Source organism: Sceloporus occidentalis, unplaced genomic scaffold, assembly GCF_023333645.1.
Source record: "Sceloporus occidentalis isolate IW3139 unplaced genomic scaffold, rSceOcc1.0.p SCAF_4, whole genome shotgun sequence".
Classification (NCBI taxonomy): domain Eukaryota; kingdom Metazoa; phylum Chordata; class Lepidosauria; order Squamata; family Phrynosomatidae; genus Sceloporus; species Sceloporus occidentalis.
The window spans coordinates 44,209,357-44,233,044 of record NW_028316984.1 but is presented as its reverse complement, the minus strand read 5'-3'; the positions used below and the strand labels follow the sequence as shown (position 1 = coordinate 44,233,044).

Below are 23,688 nucleotides of genomic sequence, written 5' to 3'. Positions count from 1 at the left end.
TAAAGCTTGTGCCAGTCCAACTGAAATGTTACACAAGAAACCAGATCTGTACCCATGCTTTTGTGAGCCTATAAGCCAGAGGTAGGCAACCTTTTTGAGCCAGGGGCCGGGTTGCTGTCCCTCAGACAACTGGGGGGGCCGAAGCCAAAAAATAAATAATTGAATAATTTTTAAAAAATTAAATAAATAAATAAACCAGGACAAATGTAGGACAAAAATGTCAAATGGAGGATACTTTTTAAAAAATATGGAGGACACGCTAAAAATTTGCTGATTTTTAAAAAAATGTTAATATAAATGCATGTTTTGGAGGCTTCTATAGACAATTGCCCCCTTGCTGCCACTTGCCCCCCCTTGCCCGCCTCCTCCTGATAGGCCAAAGGCTCCGGCGGCAATCGGCGGCAGGACCAGGCTGGGGCCGGTCCCAAGGTCTTGCCGGGCCGCATCCGGCCCACGGGCCACAGGTTGCCTACCCCTGCTATAACCAATTGTTTGACAAAGCCTGATTCATCCAGCAGAGACGCAAGAGAAAAACAGTAGACATAAATACATTAAAAAGAGCCATATTGGACTAGATCAAAGGTACATCTAGTCTTACATTCTCTTCATTCACTATCCAAACAGCTCCCTCTTGGAAGCCTGCCAGAAAGACATGAAGACAAGTCCACTATCCATTGTGCTTTCTCCAGCCACTGAAATACAGAGGCATCTGCCTTCTAATATTAGAGATGATATAAAGTGCTGATGGCCCCAACTTGCATGAACATATCTCATTTCTTTTTAATGCCTTTCAAGTTGGCAGCTATAACTGCATCATGTAGCAGTGAATTCCACAATTTAATTCAGGGCTGCAGGAAGATGAACTTCCTGTTATCTGCCTTGCATCTTCCACCATTCAGCTCAGTGAATGACTCCAGGTTCTAATATTATGAATATTGTAAGATTATTCCCTCTAGCTTTGTGATCATTAATCCTTCCTCTCACTTCCTTTTCCTCCAGGATGGGGACAGCAGAAGGAAGAATGAGTTTAAGGATCATTAGAAGTAGTATGAGCAGTGCTCAGGAGCCCTGGTGGTGCAGTGGTTACATGGTTAAGTGGTTAAATGCCGGTACTGCAGTCACAACGTTGTAAGTTAGGTCCTAGAGGAGGGTTCCAAGGTCCACTCAGCCTTCCATTCTTTCGTAGGTTGGTAAAATGAATTCTCAGCTTGTTGGGGACAATTGGCTTACACATTGTAAACTGCTTAGGGAGTGCTAATTCACTGTTAAGTGTTATAAAAATGTACTTGCTATTGCTATTGCTCTCTCAGAAAGGTAGGAGTGCTGCCAGAATGCACTGTGCGTTCCCACTGCATCACAACAAGTACATCCCAATAAGTGTGCAAGACAAGCCTGACACAGAGCAGCAAACTGTATGTACCCATACAAACACTCCCAAAGACACATTGTATGGTATCCAAAGGCAACCAAGCTATTCTGGCATATGAGACAGAAAATAATCAAAACATTCTCCTCCCTCTCTGGCAGTAAATAATACAGTAACAACAATCACCTAGATAACCTTGTCCTTCCCTATCATGGCATCATGAGTTCTGCTGCCTGAGGCACCTCCTTCATTTGCCTAATGTTAGGGTTAGCTTTGCATGCTCCTTACATAACTACTATTTTGGCACAATCCTAGCTGTGTGGAAACCACTGTACTGATGGCCTTTTTTCTCTTCCAGCTCAAGGATTTAAGGTTTCCCTTCAGTTTGTATAGAGTGACAAATTGTGTCTTCCTGCATGGTATGAGGTTGGACTGGATGGCTCTTGTGGTCTCTTCCGACTCTATGATTCTATGGCCAGAATCTATGGACTTGAGGAATGCCATGTTGTTTTGAACCTCCAAGTCATTTTTTACTTATGTCAACCCTAAGACAAACCTATCATAGGGTTTTCTTAGCAAGTTTCTTTAGAGAGGGTTTGCCACTGACATTTTGCAAGGAATGACATAAAAGGCCCCAATTTATTAATTCTTGTCCTTTGCTTTGTCTAGTTTCCCACAAGCCAAAGTGCTTCAACCTGGCTCAAACAATACTTTGCAAAAGCACAGCCTCCCAGCAACCTTCTAACGAGGCATATAGCTCTATGAATCATTGAAGTGTTACTATTAAACATTCAATATTCTTAAGCGCAGTCAATAAACAGAGATAAAAGGCCTGTGAAAATGATATCTGAACAAACACCATAAGCAAACAAAGCTCCTCCTAAAGTAACACTATTCTCACGCTTCATTAGTTTACTGACCAATTTGTGTCCAACGGGTGACCAGGATATATACTGAATGTTATGTGGAAGTTCAGATTCGGTGGCAAAAACTCTGTAAAAGCAAGAAAGAAAGACAGAATGATACAGGGCTTTCTAAATTCAGTATTTCCTGATGACTTCTATGCTATAATGAACAGCAGAAACGGAGTGAATGTTGAAATTCATAAGTGCCAGGCTTGACAATTATTTTGTGAATGCCTCCAAAACAAATGTGTTCATCCCACTATTTTGGATATGCTCAACTGAAAGGTGGAAATCATATGCAGTTGAATCTCTACATTTACAGACATTAACAAAAGTTCTCCAGGCTTGCCACCATTCATTTGCGCACAGTACCTTGCATGCAACTTCACATATACCATACTAATATGCATATTACCACACAAAGAGACACACACAGATAACACCCAGAATAGTCTGGGAAATATAAGGACCCTAGGGTGATGAAGACTGATGCTAGTATGCAAAGGGATCTTGTAGCACCTTTGAAAAGAATTGTGCAAAAGAAGTTGTAACATGAAATTTTGCAGATTTACTTCTGCTTCCTCAGATGCATGGAGACTAAAGCTCTTCAAAGCTTTAAAATTCATTACCCAGAACTGTACAAAAGCTAACTTCTTTTTTCTCTCCACATGAACGAACTGTAAAGCACTGTGAAGGATGAGGATGATGGCAGGATTCTATTATGATTGGCTGGGCCAGCAGCAGGAAGGGAGAAGAAGTATCTTCACTGATCTACCCAGGGAGCAAATGGTATCCCACAACTGAAAAGGACATATGCCTTGCCCTCAAAAACATAATAATCCTACAACAGAATTTCAGTGGACATGATAGATGAGGGTATATAAAGGTGTGTGTGTGTGTGGGGGTTAATCTCAGATTCCTGTCCCCCTCCCCTCCAACTTTTCACTATTCAGCAAAGCAAGGCCAAAGGGTAAAAATAAGTTAGCAAATCTGACTTATGCTTCAGTCTTACCCATTTATGAGATCATATATGTGATAAGATGCTGTATAAGAGTACCTCCAAAGCTGAAAATGTTATAATTAGAGAGATAAAATAGTTAAGATAGTAGCATTAGACAGAAAAATAATTACATAAGTTTCTTTTTTCTTATGAAGTCCTTCATTCCTCCCAGTAGCAGAGCAACTCTAGAGAAAAGTTCAATATAAAGGCCCTCTTAGTGCCAAGTGTCATCATATGAACCTGAAGAGAAGCTTCTGGAACTATTCCCAGGTGCTGCTAGTGGTAGCACCAGAAAGTGCACATCATCATATCAACTTTTCACTCAAGCATAGTGTCCATAGCACCAACCCAAGTCCTTCGTGTAAAAGCTTAGGACTTCCACACCCAAATCAGTGAGACCCACTGGGATAACCCTCTTTTGCATGTTGTGTAACCACGATGTGACACCCCCACCATTCGGGAGCATTTCCAAAAGTGGAAAGTAATATGGCAATTGTGTTTGAGATACTCTGTTCCATATGACATAATAATCAAAGTGTCCCTGTTCTCATGAGAGCAGAAAGGAAGTTTTGGGAGTCACAGACATAAACCCCACCACAAACACAATCCCCACCACATCAATGCTCAACTTATCTATGTTGAGTTTGAGAGATCTGAATGGTGGCTGCTATTCATGTTCAAGCAAATAAAATTAGATGCCCCCCTTCTTCTCTATCCCATGTACACAGGCAAGTTGAGGGCATGAGTGAGTGGAGATCAGGAAGCTGTTGGAAAGTTGAAAATGTGTGTTCTTGCTTCCTTTTACAATCCTGAATGGCTGTTTAGGGCTTGTGTCATAATCATTATTTATTAGTCCAAATCTATCCATCTCTTTCTAAAATGGTTGCCCATTATGCCAGCTGGTGAGGAGACAACTGGACAGGGCAGAGTGACATTAGCTCTGGTTCTATTTCCCCTGCAGATTAACAATGGGAAAGGTACAGATATGAATGCTACCTGTCCTTTTTAAAAACAAAAACAAACAAACCTTCATTTGTACATGTGCATATTCAAAAAGCTTAGATGATCTGCTATTTTGGAATACCATTCCCAGAATTCCTTAGACAACAGGGGCAATGGAAGTTGTAGTCTAAAGTAACCTCCAGCCCCTTGGGAACAAAAGTAGAGGGTTAACCCACAGGTTCCCTGGAAAAGGATTTTTTAAGCAATATAATGTGGTCAATCCTTTGCACAAAAGCATTGTGAAGGGAATTTGCCCCCACGCCACCCCACCCCACCACATATAAACACACAAGAATTCATTTATCTTGGAGGGCTTGGAAGGAAGGATGTTGGCAAAGAAACATTGAGTATTTGCTTCTGCATCCTCTCTCAAGAAATTTCCTAGATGGTACAGTATTTCATTCCATCCCCCCATAAAATAAACATTTTACCTTAGAGTAATTGCTTTCTAACAGTATAAAATTCTGGTCTCCTGACAGGATATAGTTTGTGGCATTCACTTTTTTCTGAAAAATGAAGACATCAGTTGGAATCCAAAGCAGAAATGTCACTTTAATTGATTCATTTGTTATTTTAAAACAGTAATAATACATACAAGGGTACTGTTGGTCAAGAAGATGTCTGACTTGCCATATTCAACATTGTAAAGAATTACATCATCTTCTGCAGACTGGTGAAGATATTCATTGTCTTAAAAAAAAGGGGGGGAGGGGGGTAATCACTGTAATTAGACACTATGCCCAATTGCAAATGCAATCACATGACAGCATCTAAGAATTCATCCAGAAGGAGGGAAAGACTCCGGAAGTATCAAGAATTCCCAGTTCTCTTTGTTTTAATTTATCTGCATATTCCTAGGTATGCATTCAAACACTTTCTGGAAAAATCCTGATTTCCCTCCTTCACTTCGTGTTCCCTTGTGTTCTTTTTCCTCCCATTCCCACTAACCATGTGTCACATTAGATTCATGCAACATTTCAGAAATTGATTTTCACCTCTTTCTACTGAGCTTTCTTTGATATTGGAGTTTTTCGAACAGGTAAACAATCTAACTTGCCTTTTGCGGTTTGAATCCTCTTCCAAGATGCAGCTGGATATTATTGGCCTGTTACAGACTGCCAAAATAAAGCTGCTTCGGGTCTCTTTGGAGGTATGCTGTTTAAATGATGCATGCGTCCTAAGAGTCCGGAAGCTGCACCACAGCTGCACTCCAGTGCTTAAGAATGGAGTGTGGCTTTGGCATGACCTCCGGACTCTTAGGACCCATGCATCATTTAAATAGCATACCTCCAAAGAGACCCGAAGCAGCTTTATTTTGGCAGTCTGTAACAGGCCATTGTGTGCATTTTGCCACTGATGCTGCCTCCCGCCTAAAACCCAGCTAGAATTTGAGCTCAGCTGGCTGATTTGAAAAGCCAGGAAGTCCCGAATTTGCAAATCAGCCAGCTGAGTGAAGCTTCTAGCTGGGTTTTCGGTGGGTTTTAGGCAGGAGGCAGCATCAGTGACAAAATGTACATAATAATATCTGGCTGCATCCCAGAAGAGGATTCAAACTAGGTAAGGTAAATCACATTTTTTAGCTGTGCAAAAAAAACCTCCATTATCAGGAGTTATAATTAAAGTGCTTTAGTGATATTTCATTAGTTAAACATTAGGATCATTTTGTTTTGATGCAAACATTCCTCTTTCTCTTCTTTGAATGGTTAAATCTCTGTCCTGAAAACCATAGCTGTATTTACTGGCCACATCCATTTTAGCTAGGTTCAGGATAATATAAACACACAGTCAAATAGAGATATGTTTCATTTTGGAAAATACTGGGTTAATTTAAACTGACATGGAAAGCAGGAATGAGAAGTCCTTGGTAATGTCAAGAGTTCCCAGGAAACACTTCAGGATGAAGAAAGTGCCATGTGGATCTACAAAATAAAATCAGATTGTACAGGAACAAAACCTGGGATTTTCAGATTTCCCCCCCTCTCTTTCTTATCTAAGACAGCCTTGTGTGAAATACCTTGGGAGGGCTTTTGGCTTTAACAGGTCAGTTAGCATCTACCTATTTATTTCTTCGATCATTTAAAGTACTCCTTGGTCACCTTTAAGGCCAAAAGCCCTCCCAAGGTATTTCACACAATATAAATCTATACTGTATAATAATATCTAATCTAATAATAATAAAACAATATCAACAAACATCAGTGATTTAAAAAAAACCATCCATTTCAGATAGCAGTAAAAACTGAAGGAAATCTGAGCAAAAACCAAGGACTTTCCCATGAAACATGATCCAGAAAGGCCAGAAAAAGAGAGGTGGGGGAGCCAGAACTTTCTTAAAAGCTTTTTATTATGGGGCTTCCATTTGGGAAGCACATATTCATTTGATGCCCAGTGAGGAATATTGATGCCTATTAAAACAACAACAATCCATGAAAGGAATAAAAGTCACAAAATAAGGCCAGCAGATAAGAGCATTCTAAAATGTGAGTCCTCCAGCATCTCATATATGGATACACATACACTCATAACACTTTGACATACCTGATACCCAGTAGGGAAAATATGTTTTGTAGTTAAAATCTCCATCTAGATATTCTTCTAATGTTAGAGGCCTAGGATTATTTTCTTTATGTTGAACTTTAAAAATAGAACAGAAATGAGAGCATTAATAATGACTCACAAAACAAGCACAAATCATTACATCTTTCTTTTATTTTCTCTGAATTGGCCAGTATTTGGACATTTTGGGAGGATTTCATTCCACTAAGGTCAGAGGAGGTGACATATGTTGGGAAACAATAAGGAAAAACAACAACCTTTGAGATGCAGCCTTCTGCCTCCTGGAAGCCTATATACCATCCAGTCTGGTAGAACTTGTTCTGACTGGGTTCTCAAGCTGAAAGTAATCTTTACAGTCTTTTTCTGTCCAAACTGTCCTTTTCACAGCAGATGTCAGCAATTGGCTTTTGCACTCTAGACCCAACCCTATCACTGCATTTTTCTCATTAGCTTCTAAAGTAGCATGTGCCATTCCCACCCTCCACCCTGATAGATTACTCCTCAGGGAATGTGACTTTCAACAGGACTAGGTAATCATTGCTGAACATTACAGCTTCTTTTTTGACAGATGGCTTGGAACACCCATAATGAGGTCAGTTCCACTTGCACATAAGGAACTAGCAATGTTGCTGATCCACAACACTTTCCTCTGCACATCTGCTCAGAAGCAAGTCCCATTCGATTCAAAGAGACTTATGTCCAAGTAAGTTTGTGAACGATGGCAGCTTCAATAAGCTAACAAGATATCTATTCTTATACAGGGCAGATACACTCTATAAAAAAACCTCTGAGGTTTAAAACACTATTTCTTTTGTGTTTCACCCATTTTCCCTCTTTCCATACTTTTCATTGTCTTTCTTAAACTTTATTGATTTTTAAGCAGGCCTATGTGAATACCCAAAATCTTTTATGTTCTTATGTAAATATTAACAATCCAGCATTCAAAACAAATCAGACATCCATACTAAATAAATTGTTAGCATTTGCTGATGCACAGCAAGAGGTGGAGATACATACACATTATTCTTACACTGTCAACATTTGCATATTAATTTCAGTATTCACAATATTTCAAACATTAAATGAAATATATGAAGTCACTGAGCTCTTCTGATGCAGATCAGAAAGTTAGATGTCATTTTTCTTTATGTTCTTTTACAGAGTACAAACCTGTAACAAAAAGAGACTGGGCAACTACCTGCTGGGGACACTGTAGCTGGAGTTCCTGCACTGAGCAGGGGTTGGACTCAATGGTCCATGAGGCCCCTTCCAACTCTATGATTCTATATGTAAGAAAAATTAAAAAAGGGGCTGCTGAAAAAAATAGCTGAAATTGCTAATGTTGCCACAGTGAAGGGAGAGGGTTGCAAGCCCTCCCAACCTATGGTCCTTCTAGGTGGCTGTCCCTCTCAACAGTTATTCTTTCTTACTTCTACTGATGATCTATCCTCTAATGATTTTACACACATGCACACATATATATGAATTAAAGTGATACAAAGACGTATAGACAAACTTGGTATTGCCATTTTGTGATGCAAATACTAGATTATCTTTTAAAAAAGAAAAAATTTTGCCAATTCATCTGCATACAGTCTCCTCTCAGAGTGAAGTTAGCCAAGTAAGAAAGCTAAGACTGTGATGAGGGGTGTGTTTTTAACCGGTGCCTAGGCAGACTGATAGTACAAAACCTGTTGTTTGGAGAAAATTTTTCTGAGGAAATGGAAGCTAAAAAGCACATTGGCAGATCATATTTCCTTAAGCTATATATTAAACTGGCTTTTGAAACCTTTGTGATGGTGTAATATATCAGGAAATTTGAGACAGTTGTCATTTCAAAAGATGCCCACACATTGCACTCACATCATATTGCCCAAAATGGCCACATGAACAAACCCTTGCTTCACAATCACAGGAACACCAGTACATGTCATACCACAATTAATAAGGGGTATTTTGCAAGACAAAAACCCGAACACTTTGATATCTGCAGGCCATGTGGTGCAATTTGTGTTGGAAATTTGTCCAAGTGGCCAGCATTGTTACTGCATTGTCAGCATTGAGGTGACTCCATTATGACCCTGCCTGTAAACATCCAAGACATTTCAGGCACTGAGGGTAAGCCTGAGGTCAGATGTCTTCCTTAGAAGCATGATGTTCTTTAGCCTATCCAAGATCCAGCCCAAGAGAGAACAGCCTGCAGAGAGAACTCTGCCTCACAAACATTGAACCTCAATTCTCCTTCCCATGCTCCAATGCATTCCTCCATTCAAGACAGCCCATAGAATATCTACAAGCATGCTGGGGGCATTGGAATCTGTAGTTCTTTCACTTTTTTTGGAAGGAAAGATCAATCAGACCTGCAATCAAATATAGCATCTCAGGTACAGAGTCTTATTGGTGCTACTTTAAGGATTCTAGTGTAGTGTAGGAAACATAAACATACTGGGTTGGGGACACTCATTATTGCACTGCTCTTCCAAATCATCAGGGTGCTGCTTTGGTCCCAGTCTCTGTCTTTCACATACCAGCCTTTACAACTCCACGCCCTGCCTTATGCACTTCCCAGCATGCCTTTCAGTCTGTATTTATTTTTATATATATATTTAGCTCAATTGCACAATCATGACAATCCATTAAGAAATAAAGAAAGAATGGAAAGAAAAGAAATTGGGGGAAGGGGAGAAAACAGCTTGGGGAAAGCAAGAGGGAAAGGGATAGGAAAATAATCACGCCTACTTGCACCATGTGACTGCCTGAATGTCAGAAAAGCTGCAAGATCGTGAGGCATTGACAAGTTTTGCTCATCAATGAGAAAAAGCACTCCAACTACGGATGGGCCACAGACCAGCTATTGGACAGTCACAGCATTGTGTGATGTCGTACAGCAACTGATGCTGCTATCCTGCTCTAATTCCACTTTTCAATCCTCATGTGATAAAGTCTTAGCTCTAAAATCCACTAGGTTCCACCTACTTTCGATTCATTGTCCTAATGACATCTGTTGTCCATTTTACAAACCCCAACTAGATTAAGTAAGATCAGATAGAGGGAAGGGATGGAATTCATAGGCTAAAGTTTTGAACATTGGCGGGATACCTGCCGCCGCCCTGGTTTGCTGCGCGAGGGAGCTGCAGTGGACAAACCACATTCAGTGCAAAAAGGGGTGGTCTCTAGAGCCCCTAAGTCTATCCACCTGTACAGTATTCTACTTCATCAAGCATTATTGCCTTTTCTAATTAATCATGTCATCTCATCATATATCCAAAGTTATATTTGGATATATTTTGGCTTCTAGGGAAAGTTTAGACTTGTTTGCTCTAGGGCATATTTATTTGTCTTTTCACCATATTTTGATTAGTTGATTCTCTTACTGTCAGGTTTCTTCACTGTCCAGCTTTCACTCCCATACTATGCCTTCACTTTCCAAACATGTGCAGCAATGATCCTGGACCCTGGTTCATCAGCTTAGAGCCAGTCCAAGGCATTTTGCTACCTACAACAAAGGACAATTTTCCTACTCACCTTCCATCCTGATTCCACTTACATAAACCAACTGAAATGGCAGATGAATCACATTTCAATTCTTCTGACAGAAAAACAGGCCAGCTTAGGGCATGCTGGACAGGCTATATGGCATCAGCATCTCTATCCCCCAGCATCTGTTGCCTGAGGGGGCTGCCTCATTCCGCCTCATGGTAGTACCAACCTTGATCGCCCCTCGCTGCATCTGATGATAACACCTGTTCCTGCATGACTTCCCCATTTGAGGGCTTATGGGCTTATGAAATATTTCACTATGTTAAATGTCCTGGTGTGTTACTGTGTGTGTACAGTGTGTGGGGGGTGTTTAATGATAGTGCTCAGAGTTTTGACTAAATAACTATTACTTACTGTAGAACAAACATGTCATTGACAATAATCTCAGAAAATCAAGGTTTGTGGAAAGACCATTTCTCTTGAGAAAAGTATGATAACTTCTAATTAAGAGCTTTCCAGGCCATGGGAAATGCTTTTGCCATGAATTTATTAAGAAACAAGGATGTCGTTTTGTCAGCATAAAGTGATGGGATTCTTATTTGGCTGTGTACCCCATTAATTTCTTGCTTGTATAAAATGTTAAAAATCACAATAGCCTCTGTTAGTTCTGTTTGTTATAAAACTAAAATAATCAACAATGTTGTGAAAAACACAATGTTGTGTAAAAGATAACCTTAAATGCTACTACTTTCATCAACTGTACTAGAATGTCTGTAAAAACAACACTTTTAGTTTATCTAGTTACATTATTCCACAGTATTCCAATTTACCTGAATGGTGGTAGTGAGACCATAGTGAGACAACTGTGAGACCACAGCAGACATTTGTCATGTATTTAGCTAGTTTTTACATCAGCCATATTTCACATTTTTCCTCAATAAAAACCACCATATTTGCAAAATAATCTATATTGCAAAAATCTAAAGAACATAGTGGTACTGGAAGCAGCTACACTGGATCTTCTAGTATCTGTTGACTAAGCCAGTATGGCATCACAGAGTATTCATTAGTAGTCTGCATACTGAGGAAGTGGTTAGGGCTGGAATACTCACAATAAACTGTGGGCATTTTAGGGTCAAAGTGGGTTAAAGTAAAAAGTCAAGATACTCTGAGAAAAATGTTCACACAAGCTTAAGCTATCTCTAATCTTCAATGTCTTGGCCTAGTACAGGAGATTTTCATTCCGCTTAATTAACCTTCCACCAGCAGGCTAAGACCTACTTGTTTAGACAAGCTTTTAAAACAGAAAGTTTTAAAGGCAAGTGACAGGGTGCTGTTATATTGTTTTAATGTATTTCAAGCATTTTAATCTTTTAAATTGGATTGTAGTATTGAATTTGTTTTAATTATTGTAGTGATTTAATTCTGTTTTAATATACTATTTTTGTATGTTTTTAATTGTGTGGATTTTTTTTAAATGTTGTAAGCTGCCCTGAGTCCCAGCTTTGGGAGAAGGGTGGGACATTAATAATAATGATAACAATAACAATAATAATAACAACCCAGCTTATCTCATCCGAATGCAAGCCTAAATAGGGAGGCAGCCAGGTCCTACCGCAAGGATTTTGCCACCGAAGCTGCCAGGAGAGTACAGCTCGGCTGCAGCCTAGGTCCCAGGCGAGCTCCGGCAGCCTTATTTCAAAGCCAGGAGCTTTCCAACTTGGAAAAATGGCTGCCAGAGCTCGCCTGGGACCTGGGCTACAGCCGGGCTGTACTTACCCAGCAGCTTTGACAGCAAAATCCTTCTGGTAAGACCTGGCTGCCTCCCGATTTAGGCTTGAATTCAGATTAGGTAAACTGGGTTATTTAACCGGAGCGATAAACTCCCTAGTAAATTCAGAACTCTTCTTCCCATTCCTAAATATCTAGAGGACAACCGCTTTTGTAAAGCAAAACTCACTTTGTTGATACTCAGAGGCAGTCTATCTTTCTTATATTGTGTGTTCTAAGACTGAACCATAGAACTGAAAAAAGCTTCTGGATCTTAGCATTTAAACTAAACCTCTGCTAATTATATGGATTAAATATTAACTCTTCACAGTAGTTTACTGTTAGTAAAAAGACAAAATGCCTCTCATTACTAGTGTAGACGCAGTAAAATCTTAGCCTGAAGATTAGCAATACAATTAATTATTGTTATTGTTATTTTTATTGTTATTTCTTACCTGCCTCTCTCCCAGGCTTCAGGCAAGGTGTAACAAAAATACAATATATAAGTAAACACATTAAACCATTTAGACACATAGATTAGAATAAGTAAACATAGAATCGAGACAACCGTTATACACTAAAATAATCCAAACATAAAATTAAAACTATACCAACTAAAAATTCATAGTTTAAAATTGGCTCGGTAGACCTACTGGAAGAGATAGGTCTTTAATACTATTTTAAATTTAGACAGTACGTCTAGCTGTCAGACCTCTCCCAGCAGGCCATTCTATAGTCTAGGAGCAGCCAACAAGAAGGTCCTCCTGATGACAGTTGCCATTCTAATTTGGCCTGGTTGAAGTAAATGTCTCCCAGTCTAGGACCTTAGTGTATGGGACAGATTATACAGATTTTATTGTCCTTGATTATCTTTTAATTGATTGGGCAGATTTTGTGGAAAATGCAATATGGCATAAAGTAGTGGAAGAACACACACACTAACAATAAAAAGAAAATTCTTAAACAGTTACAGCTGTTGAATAAAATTAGCCAGGGATAAGAAGTGACACACATGTTAATTCCCATAAGGAAAGAGTGCAACTTGCTTAAACAGATAACCAGTGATGTGTGGCTGTTTGTTTCTTGGCAGATGGAATTTAGAACTTTCAAAAGTAAGTTTTAAACTTTCTAAATGTATAGTTTGGGGGGATCTATAACATGGTGTTTGGCACACTAAAATGAATGTCATCTTACCTTGTGAAGGAATGAATACAATGCACATAACTATCAAAGAAAGCAAGAGGCAAGAAATCACTCCAACTAGGATCTTCATCTGAATCTGCAAGACAAAAATGAATCACGGTATACTTCAAGTCTTCCCTAAACCATAAAAAGTTAGGTTTTTATTATATCACTCCCCGCTCCTTCTAAGATGGAACTATACTATTTCAAAAGCAATTTGAGTTAAGGGTAGCCACAGCAGTCGTCTCTCCAAAGCCGACTTAGAATTTATTTTCTGTTCCTTTTTTCTAAAAGAACATTGCTTGCCACAGATCCAACCGTTTTCAGAGGCATCATTTATTTATTACGAACCTTCATTCTGCCAGTTGTTTTCTCAAAGTTTCTCGTTCTTCTTCACTCTTCAGGATGTTGGTCACTGAATCTCCAAAAGCAGTTTGCAAATGCAGTGTCAGCTTTCTCAGATGGAAGCCAAATCTCAGACAGACTTTTTTTTTACATACTTTTATAAACCATGCCAAATTTCAAGGGTTTTTCCATACAATTGGAAACAGATTTTTGAGGGCGTTCTTCTCAGCCCTGAAACAAACTGTGGGTGGCTGCAAAGGGGCTTTGGCTGTATTGTTTACATCTGTGCAAATCATACCCCCCCAAATCTGCTGAAATGAAGGGTTTGTGGGTTTTATGACTCAACGGCAAAATTGGGCATGTGCTGTTCCAATAAAAAAAAAAAAGTATTTACAGTGTATTCAGGCAATAGGTAAACTAGGAAGAAGTATTTACATTTAAGTTGATGTGTTCTTTATAGAGTGACAAATGGGAGTGGGATGGGGAATCAGATAATCTGTAGTTGTACACATACATTGTGTGTGTGTGTGTGTGTGTGTGTGTGTAGAGAGAGAGAGAATGTATATGTTTATATACAGAGCTTGGGAAAGTTACTGTTTTGGACTACAGCTCCCAGACACCCTCAGCCAGCATGGCATCTGGGAACTGTAGTGCAAAAATTAACTTTCTTAAATTCTGGGTTTATAGTTTGGGGAAGGGAATATAAGTTAGTGCTTAACATGTAAAAGCCAGTTGCTGACATATGCACTTAAAGAGGATCTAATAGAAAGGGATTGGAAATCCTGCTTTCTGCAGAAACCCCAGTCAAAGCAGACAATGCTAGGCTGGATGATATACAGGTTGACTCTCCCTTATCCAAAATGCTTGGGAGCAGAAGTGCTTTGGATTTTAGAATTTCATAATTTGGAATATTTGCATATATGTAATGAGATATTCTGAAGATGGGACCCAAGTCTAAACATGAAATTTGTTTATTTTTTGTGTAAATTTTATACACTTAACCTGAACGTACCTTGGTATCTGCTGGGGTTTGGTTTCAGGACTCCCCGTGGATACTATAATCCATGAATGTGCAAGTCTCATTGAATACAGTGGCATAATAAAATGGTCTCCCTTATATAAAATGGCAAAATCAAGGTTTGCTATTTGGAATTTATACTTTTTAGAAAATATCTTCAAACCATGGATGCTTGAATCCATGGATAAGGAGGGCTCACTATAATTTTATACATAACATTTTTAATAATTTGTGTTCTTGGCATTTGGCAGCATGGATACTGAACATTAAAGAAATGAACTGAAACAAAACATTTTGTATAGTAAGGGATATTGGGGAGAAAGTAGCAGTTGGGTGGTGCTGGTGGACCCAAATTAGCAAAATCAATACTTGAAGAGGCAGTACAGATCAGCACTTTGTGCTGTCCTGACTGCATGCCAGAGCTGAATTAGGGTGGAGCATTCATATGCTCCGAGCCTTAGTTCCACTGCCCCACCACCATCATGGCGCGTGCCCATACATATGGGGTGCACCATTATGACATCCCTTGGGCGCAGCGCCCAAACAGCGCTATGCAAAAGGGGTGTCATAATGGCATGCAAGTGCACCAATGATACTCCTTCAGGGACGCAAAAAGAACCCACCCAGAAGCAGGTTCTTTTTGGTCCCTTGGAGGTGCGGTATCTGGTTGCCGCGGCCTCCTTCCGGGGCAAAAACGGGCAGCATGGAGCCACCAGGACAGTTTTCAAAGAAGGCTGTTTTAGTCTCTTGCAGCATAAAAAGGAAAAAGGGAGGGATTGGGAAAAAAGAAATGCAGTAGCACCTTTAGGACATAATGGTTTTCATTTTAGCAGGAGCTTTCATGGATATAAATCCACTCAGTACTGCATCTGAAGAAGTAGGTTTATATCCATGAAAGTTCATGTGAAAATAAAAACCAACCAGTCTTAAAGGTGCTGCCACACACACACACACACACCTTTTTAACCCTCCTTTCCTATCCTTTTACCATATTTAAAGATATACTTTCTTGCACTAACATCCCTTTCTTAATACTGACAACCTCAGATGACATGTCTGGAAATGAGCCCTTGTTGTTTTTGTCCCAGATCTTAGGGCATAGCCATGTTCTTGCCTGGTAACCCTAATATTCCAGCATTGAGGTGCTCTGAAGGGCTGGCACATTCCACAGTGTCTGTCTCAGCCCTGCTTCCTCCTATATAGGCATTGTAATGATGGATTTTATAGCAAAACTATAGTTGTTTATGCAAGTGTATCTCAATTGGGTTGATACTATTTTTGTACCAATTAGGATGTCCAAATCTAGTAAAAATTTGCCTAATCAGATCAGAACAAATAGCATTCACCCAAGCTGGTCTAGGGTGTGCTCTGGTCCAGAACAATGCAGAGTCCAAGTCTGGCAGTTGGATTCTCCAGAGAGGGGTCACTCTAAACCTCTTGCTGACTAGCTAGATGTGTTCCTGTCTGTGTTCGTTGTTGTTGTTGTTGTTGTTGTTGTTGTTGTGTGCCTTCAAATTGTTTATGACTTATGGCAACACTAAGCCTACCCTATCATGGGCTTTTCCCTCCCTCCTTAACTGTCATCTCGGCCTCAGAGGGAGCCATCAGGCAGACCCAGCAACATCAGGGACTGCGTGAAGGAAGAGGCCCCTCCCTCCTCAACTGTCATCTTGGCCTCAGAGGGAGCCATCAGGCAGACCAGCAACATCTTGGACTGCCTGAAGGAAGAGGCCCCTCCCTCCTCAACTGTCATCTTGGCCTCAGAGGGAGCCATCAGGCAGACCCAGCAACATCAGGGACTGCCTGAAGGAAGAGGCCCCTCCCTCCTCAACTGTCATCTCGGCCTCAGAGGGAGCCATCAGGCAGACCAGCAACATCTTGGACTGCCTGAAGGAAGAGGCCCCTCCCTCCTCAACTGTCATCTTGGCCTCAGAGGGAGCCATCAGGCAGACCCAGCAACATCTTGGACTGCCTGAAGGAAGAGGCCCCTCCCTCCTCAACTGTCATCTTGGCCTCAGAGGGAGCCATCAGGCAGACCCAGCAACATCAGGGACTGCCTGAAGGAAGAGGCCCCTCCCTCCTCAACTGTCATCTCGGCCTCAGAGGGAGCCATCAGGCAGACCAGCAACATCTTGGACTGCCTGAAGGAAGAGGCCCCTCCCTCCTCAACTGTCATCTCGGCCTCAGAGGGAGCCATCAGGCAGACCAGCAACATCAAGGTCTGCCTGAAGGAAGAGGCCCCTCCCTCCTCAACTGTCATCTCGGCCTCAGAGGGAGCCATCAGGCAGACCCAGCAACATCAGGGACTGCCTGAAGGAAGAGGCCCCTCCCTCCTCAACTGTCATCTCGGCCTCAGAGGGAGCCATCAGGCAGACCAGCAACATCTTGGACTGCCTGAAGGAAGAGGCCCCTCCCTCCTCAACTGTCATCTCGGCCTCAGAGGGAGCCATCAGGCAGACCAGCAACATCTTGGACTGCCTGAAGGAAGAGGCCCCTCCCTCCTCAACTGTCATCTTGGCCTCAGAGGGAGCCATCAGGCAGACCAGCAACATCTTGGACTGCCTGAAGGAAGAGGCCCCTCCCTCCTCAACTGTCATCTTGGCCTCAGAGGGAGCCATCAGGCAGACCAGCAACATCTTGGACTGCCTGAAGGAAGAGGCCCCTCCCTCCTCAACTGTCATCTTGGCCTCAGAGGGAGCCATCAGGCAGACCCAGCAACATCTTGGACTGCCTGAAGGAAGAGGCCCCTCCCTCCTCAACTGTCATCTTGGCCTCAGAGGGAGCCATCAGGCAGACCAGCAACATCTTGGACTGCCTGAAGGAAGAGGCCCCTCCCTCCTCAACTGTCATCTTGGCCTCAGAGGGAGCCATCAGGCAGACCCAGCAACATCTTGGACTGCCTGAAGGAAGAGGCCCCTCCCTCCTCAACTGTCATCTTGGCCTCAGAGGGAGCCATCAGGCAGACCCAGCAACATCTTGGACTGCCTGAAGGAAGAGGCCCCTCCCTCCTCAACTGTCATCTTGGCCTCAGAGGGAGCCATCAGGCAGACCAGCAACATCTTGGACTGCCTGAAGGAAGAGGCCCCTCCCTCCTCAACTGTCATCTTGGCCTCAGAGGGAGCCATCAGGCAGACCCAGCAACATCTTGGACTGCCTGAAGGAAGAGGCCCCTCCCTCCTCAACTGTCATCTTGGCCTCAGAGGGAGCCATCAGGCAGACCAGCAACATCTTGGACTGCCTGAAGGAAGAGGCCCCTCCCTCCTCAACTGTCATCTTGGCCTCAGAGGGAGCCATCAGGCAGACCCAGCAACATCTTGGACTGCCTGAAGGATGAGACTTCTCCCTCCTTTAACTGTATTTTGTTTTGTATTAAGATTTTACTGTACACCGCTATGATCATCGCGGAATAGCGGTCTATAAATAAAACATATTATTATTATTATTATTTTCTTGGCAAGATTTGTTCAAAGGAGGTTTGCCATCACCTTCCCCTGAGGCTAAGAGCATGTGACTTGCCCAAACTTACTCAGTGGGTTTTATGGCTGAGCTGGGAATAGAACTCTGGTCTCCAGAGTTGCAGTTCAGCACTCAAATCACTATGTCATGCTGGCTGTTTGTGTATAGGACAATAAAATTCTGGTTGGAGGTGAGTTGATGAAGGCTGCCCACTGCTTGGACACCCTTTTGCATAATATATTTTCAAAAGAAAGTTAAACTCTCTCTCTCTCTCTCTCTCTGTGTGTGTGTGTGGGGGGGGGGGGTGTTCTCACTTAAGATTTGAAACAATTTAAAATACAACGTTTTTAATAAAACCGATTCAAAATAACCCTGGTCTTATCCCGCGTTCCGAATCGCTTTTATTCTTCGTTCCTATCTGGTTTTTTAAATCGAAGTTTTTACCTGCAAGCGTTCCTACTTGGCATGAAATCGGTGTTTAAATAAATCGATTTTTCTCCTCCATACCTTATTTGGAGCTGTCAATCAATAGTACGTCAGAATGACGTAACGTTAATCCGGAATATTTGGAAGCGATTTATCTTTTGGCATCGTTTCCATTTCATTGACCGTTTGTGAATTGATGTATTTTTGGTGGTTTTTTTTTCAAATGGACCAATGAAGGCACTTAATCGCTCAAACGTCCTCTTCTGTGTCTCCCCATATTAACTGCCATAACTCAGTGCTAGGGAATCCTGGGGATGGTAGTTTATTATGGCACCAGCACTCTCTGGCAGAGGAGGATAAATGTCTCACAAACACAACAGTTCCCATAATTCCAGGGAAGGTTAAGGGGTCTCAAACTGTATTATTTCTACAGTGGGTTTGGAACTACAGATGAGGGTTTTTTCATAAATTAAGAAAGTTGTTACTTTATAATTACCTTATATATATATACACACACACACACACACACACACACTCATATGCAAACACACACACAAATATATATGTGTATATATACCTATATGTTTGTGTGTGTATGCATTTATATATATATGCATGTGTGTGTGTGAGTATTCATATATAATCGTGTGTGTGTGTCTGTCTGTCTGTCTGTCTGTCTGTCTGTCTGTCTGTCTGTAGTGTGTGTGTGTGTGTGTGTGTGTTTGCCAAATCGGATCAAGGAGGAGAAGGCAGTGGGTTTCAGTGGGTAGAGACTGTTCTGCATCCAAAGCCCAGGGTTGGAAAATGGGATCAAGGAGGAGAAGGCAGTCAGTTTAAATGGGATAGAGACACAAGACAGAAAAGGGGAAAAGAGAACGATCCCAGCGGCAAGAGGCTACAGTCAAAAAATAGATAAAGGGACAAGAGCAAGGGTGAGAAAGCAGGAGAGAAAACAGAGTGTGGGGTAAAGACCTAAGAGAGAGGAGAGAGTGAAAGCCAAATAAAGCAAGAGCAAGAGACGTCCCAAGACAGCCAGGGAGAATCCCTTCAGAGAGCCCAGAGATCAATGAAGGAGGCTGCTGGAAAAGCAGGGAGGGAGCACTCTTCCCAAAGATTCTCTTTCCAGGGTTGGAGGAGAAGGCAGATTCCATTTGAGAAAGGGAGGGAGAAAGGCTCTATCCCCCCCCCCCCCCATTGATCAGAGCTCTTCCCTGCCTGGGCGAGATCAGATGCCTCCTCGTGAGGAGCCTTCCCTTCCCTGCCTGGGCGAGATCAGAGCCCAAGCGGGCAGGGAATGCCTCTTCGAGAGGAGGCTTCCCTTCCTGCCTCTCCTCCGTTAGAAATGGGCTCTCCCCACACAGAGGGGAGGTTGCAATCCACCGGGGGAAGCCTTGTAGTCCTTTGGCAGATGCAGGCGCTTGAGCAGCCGGGACTTCAGGCGCTTAAAGCGCTGAAGAGATTAAGCGCCTGTAAACCATTAAAATAAAAAATAAAAATAATCCTTATCTCTTATTGAAAGACCACAGCGGACAAAGGGGTGAGGGAAGCAAAAATGGCGACAGCCAGACGGATGGGGACAGAAAGGGCAACTCCCCCAAGGCCAGCCCCATCGCACTCCGCTCCTCCCATCCAGCTAACCCGATTTCAAAGGCTGTCGTTCCTATTTAAATGCTCCAGTTCCTATCCCGATTCAAGGGGAAAATGTAGGTTCGACCCTAGTACTTTTTTAACGTGCGTTAAATGACGAAAACACGATTCAAAATTTTAAACCGCTCTACGATTCGAATTGTAGTGGGGACGATTGCGGGTTGCTCTAGAACCGTTCTAGGTTTAAATCGGATCCTAGTAGGAATGCCACTCCTAGGATTCGATTCAGAATGCGGGGTTTCCCCTAGTGAGAACAACCTCTGTGTGTGTGTGTGTGTGTGTGTGTGTCTTCTAAACTATGCCACTTCAATTTTGTTCTTCTGCATGTTTATTTTTATTTATAGAATTTAAAACTATAGGCTGCAATTTTACAATTTTTGGGGGGAAACTTGGTGAATCTTACTTCACTCATAAGACTGTGCTGTTTATTAATTATTTGGCTAGAGACTAATTGACTTAAAACTTTTAAAACAAATGAAAACGTATTGTGGATTAACTAGACAACATTTTTAAAATGTTAAATAGTTTTAATACAAGTACTAATACAAACAAGAAATAGGCAACCGTCTCAGACAAGAATCTCGTTCTCAGATGGTACCTACTGTGACTTAGAATATTCTATATAACATCTAAATACAAAATGCATATGTGTTTCTAAAAATGTATTTAGTCACATGCAGATAGAATCGACATGTGAATCAGACTGCATGTACACACTGCAGAATTAATGAAGTTTGACATCATTTTAACTGTCATGGCTATATTCTATAGAATCCTGGGGTTTGTAGTCTGTTGTGTCACCAGAGCTCTCTGACAGAGAAGGCTAAATAGTTCACAAAACTACAAATCCCAGAATTGTACAGCATAGGCTCAATGAATTGCTCTGTCAGTCAAATTGGTTATTTGACTGGATGTACTGAATCCTAAGAGAGGCCTAATTGTTTATGTCCTGTTATAGGTATATCCCACAAACCAGGAACAGAAGGCAATAGAAATATTAAATAGTTTGGTTGGACTTTGCTTTGAGTCTAGACAGGCTGCAAGATTTACCATCTTGAGGAGGTGATTGTTAGCTGCCTTGCTTCCAACACTGGGAGAAAGGTGGTCTATAAATTAAATAGACAAATGGTGATGCAGGATTAAAAGTTATATTGCCTGAATATTTCCAATATGCTCTACTTGTTTATGGGTAAACAGATATCTGAGAGTAGCCAAAAGTGACAACTATTTACCCTCTTGAAAGAATTTAAGACTGCAATAACTAAACCCATTGAAATCCACTAAAACCAATGGAAATTATTATTAAATAAAGCAAGGATAGGCATCTTTAACCATTCCCTTGGCAGTAATCTGCTGATGGCCACATGTCTGACCTGGGCAGAACTGAAGGCAGTGATGGGTAAGGCCAGAGGCAGAAGTTGGAGAAGCAAACCCTCTTCTCTCCTTGCCCCCCACTATCTGGTAGCAGCATTTATTCCACTAAAATATTAACTGTAGGAGCACCAGGTTTATACTGAATGAAGGAAACTGATGGGCAAAGAAATGTAGTGTTTATATTGTTGTTTTTCAAAATCTGATAGTAATTAAAAATCAGATTTAATTTTTTTAAAAAAACCTATTGATTTGTGTCCAGTTTGCTTGGGAAACAGTGCCTCTGAACACAGAAAGATTTACTTGTAAGTGAATATGCATAGAATTAGGCTGCATCACAGATATATGATGTGGACCCATTGTGGCATAGTGGTGTGATTCAGGGACTTCGACTCAGGAAGATAAGAATTTGAATCCCTGTCCAGTCATGGAAACACACTGGATGACCTGGGCAAGTCTCACTATTTCATTAGAGGAAGGGAGTGATAAACCTCCTCTGAAGAAATCTTGCCAAAAAAAAAAAAAAAAACCCCAACCAACCAAAACAAAACAAAACAAAACAAAAAAACCCTACAATAAGGGTCACCATAAGTCTAGGGTGTTTATCACACAGAGGTTTTTGCAGCTCAGATCTGGGGTTACTCCTGGTTCAGCTATGCGAATTCACGTTATAACGCACATATTTTATCACACCTGGTTGCCCTTCCGTTGCCCTTCCGAATTGAGAGGGAATCGAATCCAAGGCAATTCAAATGATGCGGATTCACACAAAGCGGAGTGCAAATTGTATTACCACACCAGTGCATACCATGCGGATTCAACTATTCGAATTGGGACCCTTGCGCATGCTCAGTGGGGGCCTGAACGCATCGTGAACCTTTGCACTTTCGGGGTGAAGAAGGGAGCCACGTCCTGGTTCCACTTTCACGTGAATGCTAGCCTCACGTGAAAGACTGCTTCACGTTTCCTCCTCCCTTCTATTTTCCCATCCCTGGCAGCCAAATTCAAATGGGTTCCTTTGTGTCAGAGCCCCCATCCATTTATTATTATTATTAAGGAGTTATTATTATTATTATTATTATTATTATTATTAAATTTCTTTCACTGCAAAATAATCAGTGTAGAAGCTGCAGGTTTACTTGGAAATAAATCCTTTGGATCTGAAGGAGCCCCATTTTGGAGGATTGCAGAAATTATCCAGTTTCCCTTATTCTCCATGCTCCCTAAAGTACCACCTCCCTGAATCCAATCCACTCTCCTTCCCTTTGTAACAGTTGCCTTCTCTTAGGTTGCATCCGCACTGGGCAGATAATCCGGCTTAACTCCACTTTAACTATCCTGGCTCAGTGCTATGGAATTCTAGGAACTGTAGTATCATGAGACATTGAGCCTTGTCTGCCAGAGCTCTGGTGCCTCAGCAAACTAATAATTTATTATTAGTAGTAGTAGTAGTACTATTATTATAAAAATAAATTATTATTATTATTATTATTATTATTATTTTAAAAACATGTTTTTGTTTTTTAAATTATAATTATTATAATTATTCTCCATACTCCCTAAAGTATCACCTCCCTGAATCCAATCCACTCTCCTTCCCTTTGTAACAGCTGCCTTCTCTTAGGTTGCATCTGCACTGGGGAAATAATCTGGTTTGACTCCACTTTCACTGTCCTGGCTCAGTGCTATGGAATTCTGGGAGTTGGAATTTGTTGTGGGGTCCTTGGCTCGAGACTATGGAATTCTGGGAACTGGGGTTTGTTGCTCTCCCCAGCCTCCGATGGCCTTCTCCATTGCTCCCATCTCTCCCCCCCCCACCTCTTGTTTCATTCCCTCCATTCGTGTCATCTACCCTTCCGAGCAACGGAAGCAATTGGGGCAAAATTGCAGTGCAGCATCATGGGAAATGTGGGACCTTGAAGGTTTGGGGGGTGTGCCGGGATGGAAGCAAAGTTGCATTCCACACCAAACCAATTCGGAGTGAAATCGAAGTGAGCTTAGAAGCAATTTCTGTGAATTCACTTGTTACCAAATTCACCAAAATGAGGAGTCACTTTGGAATCACTGCGGAAGCGCCATGGAACAACTCCCCATGGAAAGCAATTTTGTGAGATAATACATCACATTATCACGTGAATTCGCATTGTTGGACCCGCAGTCACAT

General features: G+C 41.6%; 1 protein-coding gene across 1 annotated transcript in view; it reads right to left on the bottom strand.

Moving 5' to 3' along the window:
- FAP (fibroblast activation protein alpha) overlaps positions 1-23,688 on the bottom strand; it is a 98,038-nt gene that overhangs the window by 63,488 nt on the left and 10,862 nt on the right. The window contains exons 4-9 of the mRNA XM_089523308.1: positions 13,274-13,358; positions 6,812-6,907; positions 4,869-4,963; positions 4,705-4,779; positions 3,284-3,336; positions 2,287-2,359 (exon numbers count right to left, since the gene is read on the bottom strand). Of these exons, the coding sequence (XP_089379434.1) occupies positions 2,287-2,359; positions 3,284-3,336; positions 4,705-4,779; positions 4,869-4,963; positions 6,812-6,907; positions 13,274-13,358 (477 nt within the window). The remainder of the gene's footprint in view (positions 1-2,286; positions 2,360-3,283; positions 3,337-4,704; positions 4,780-4,868; positions 4,964-6,811; positions 6,908-13,273; positions 13,359-23,688) is intronic.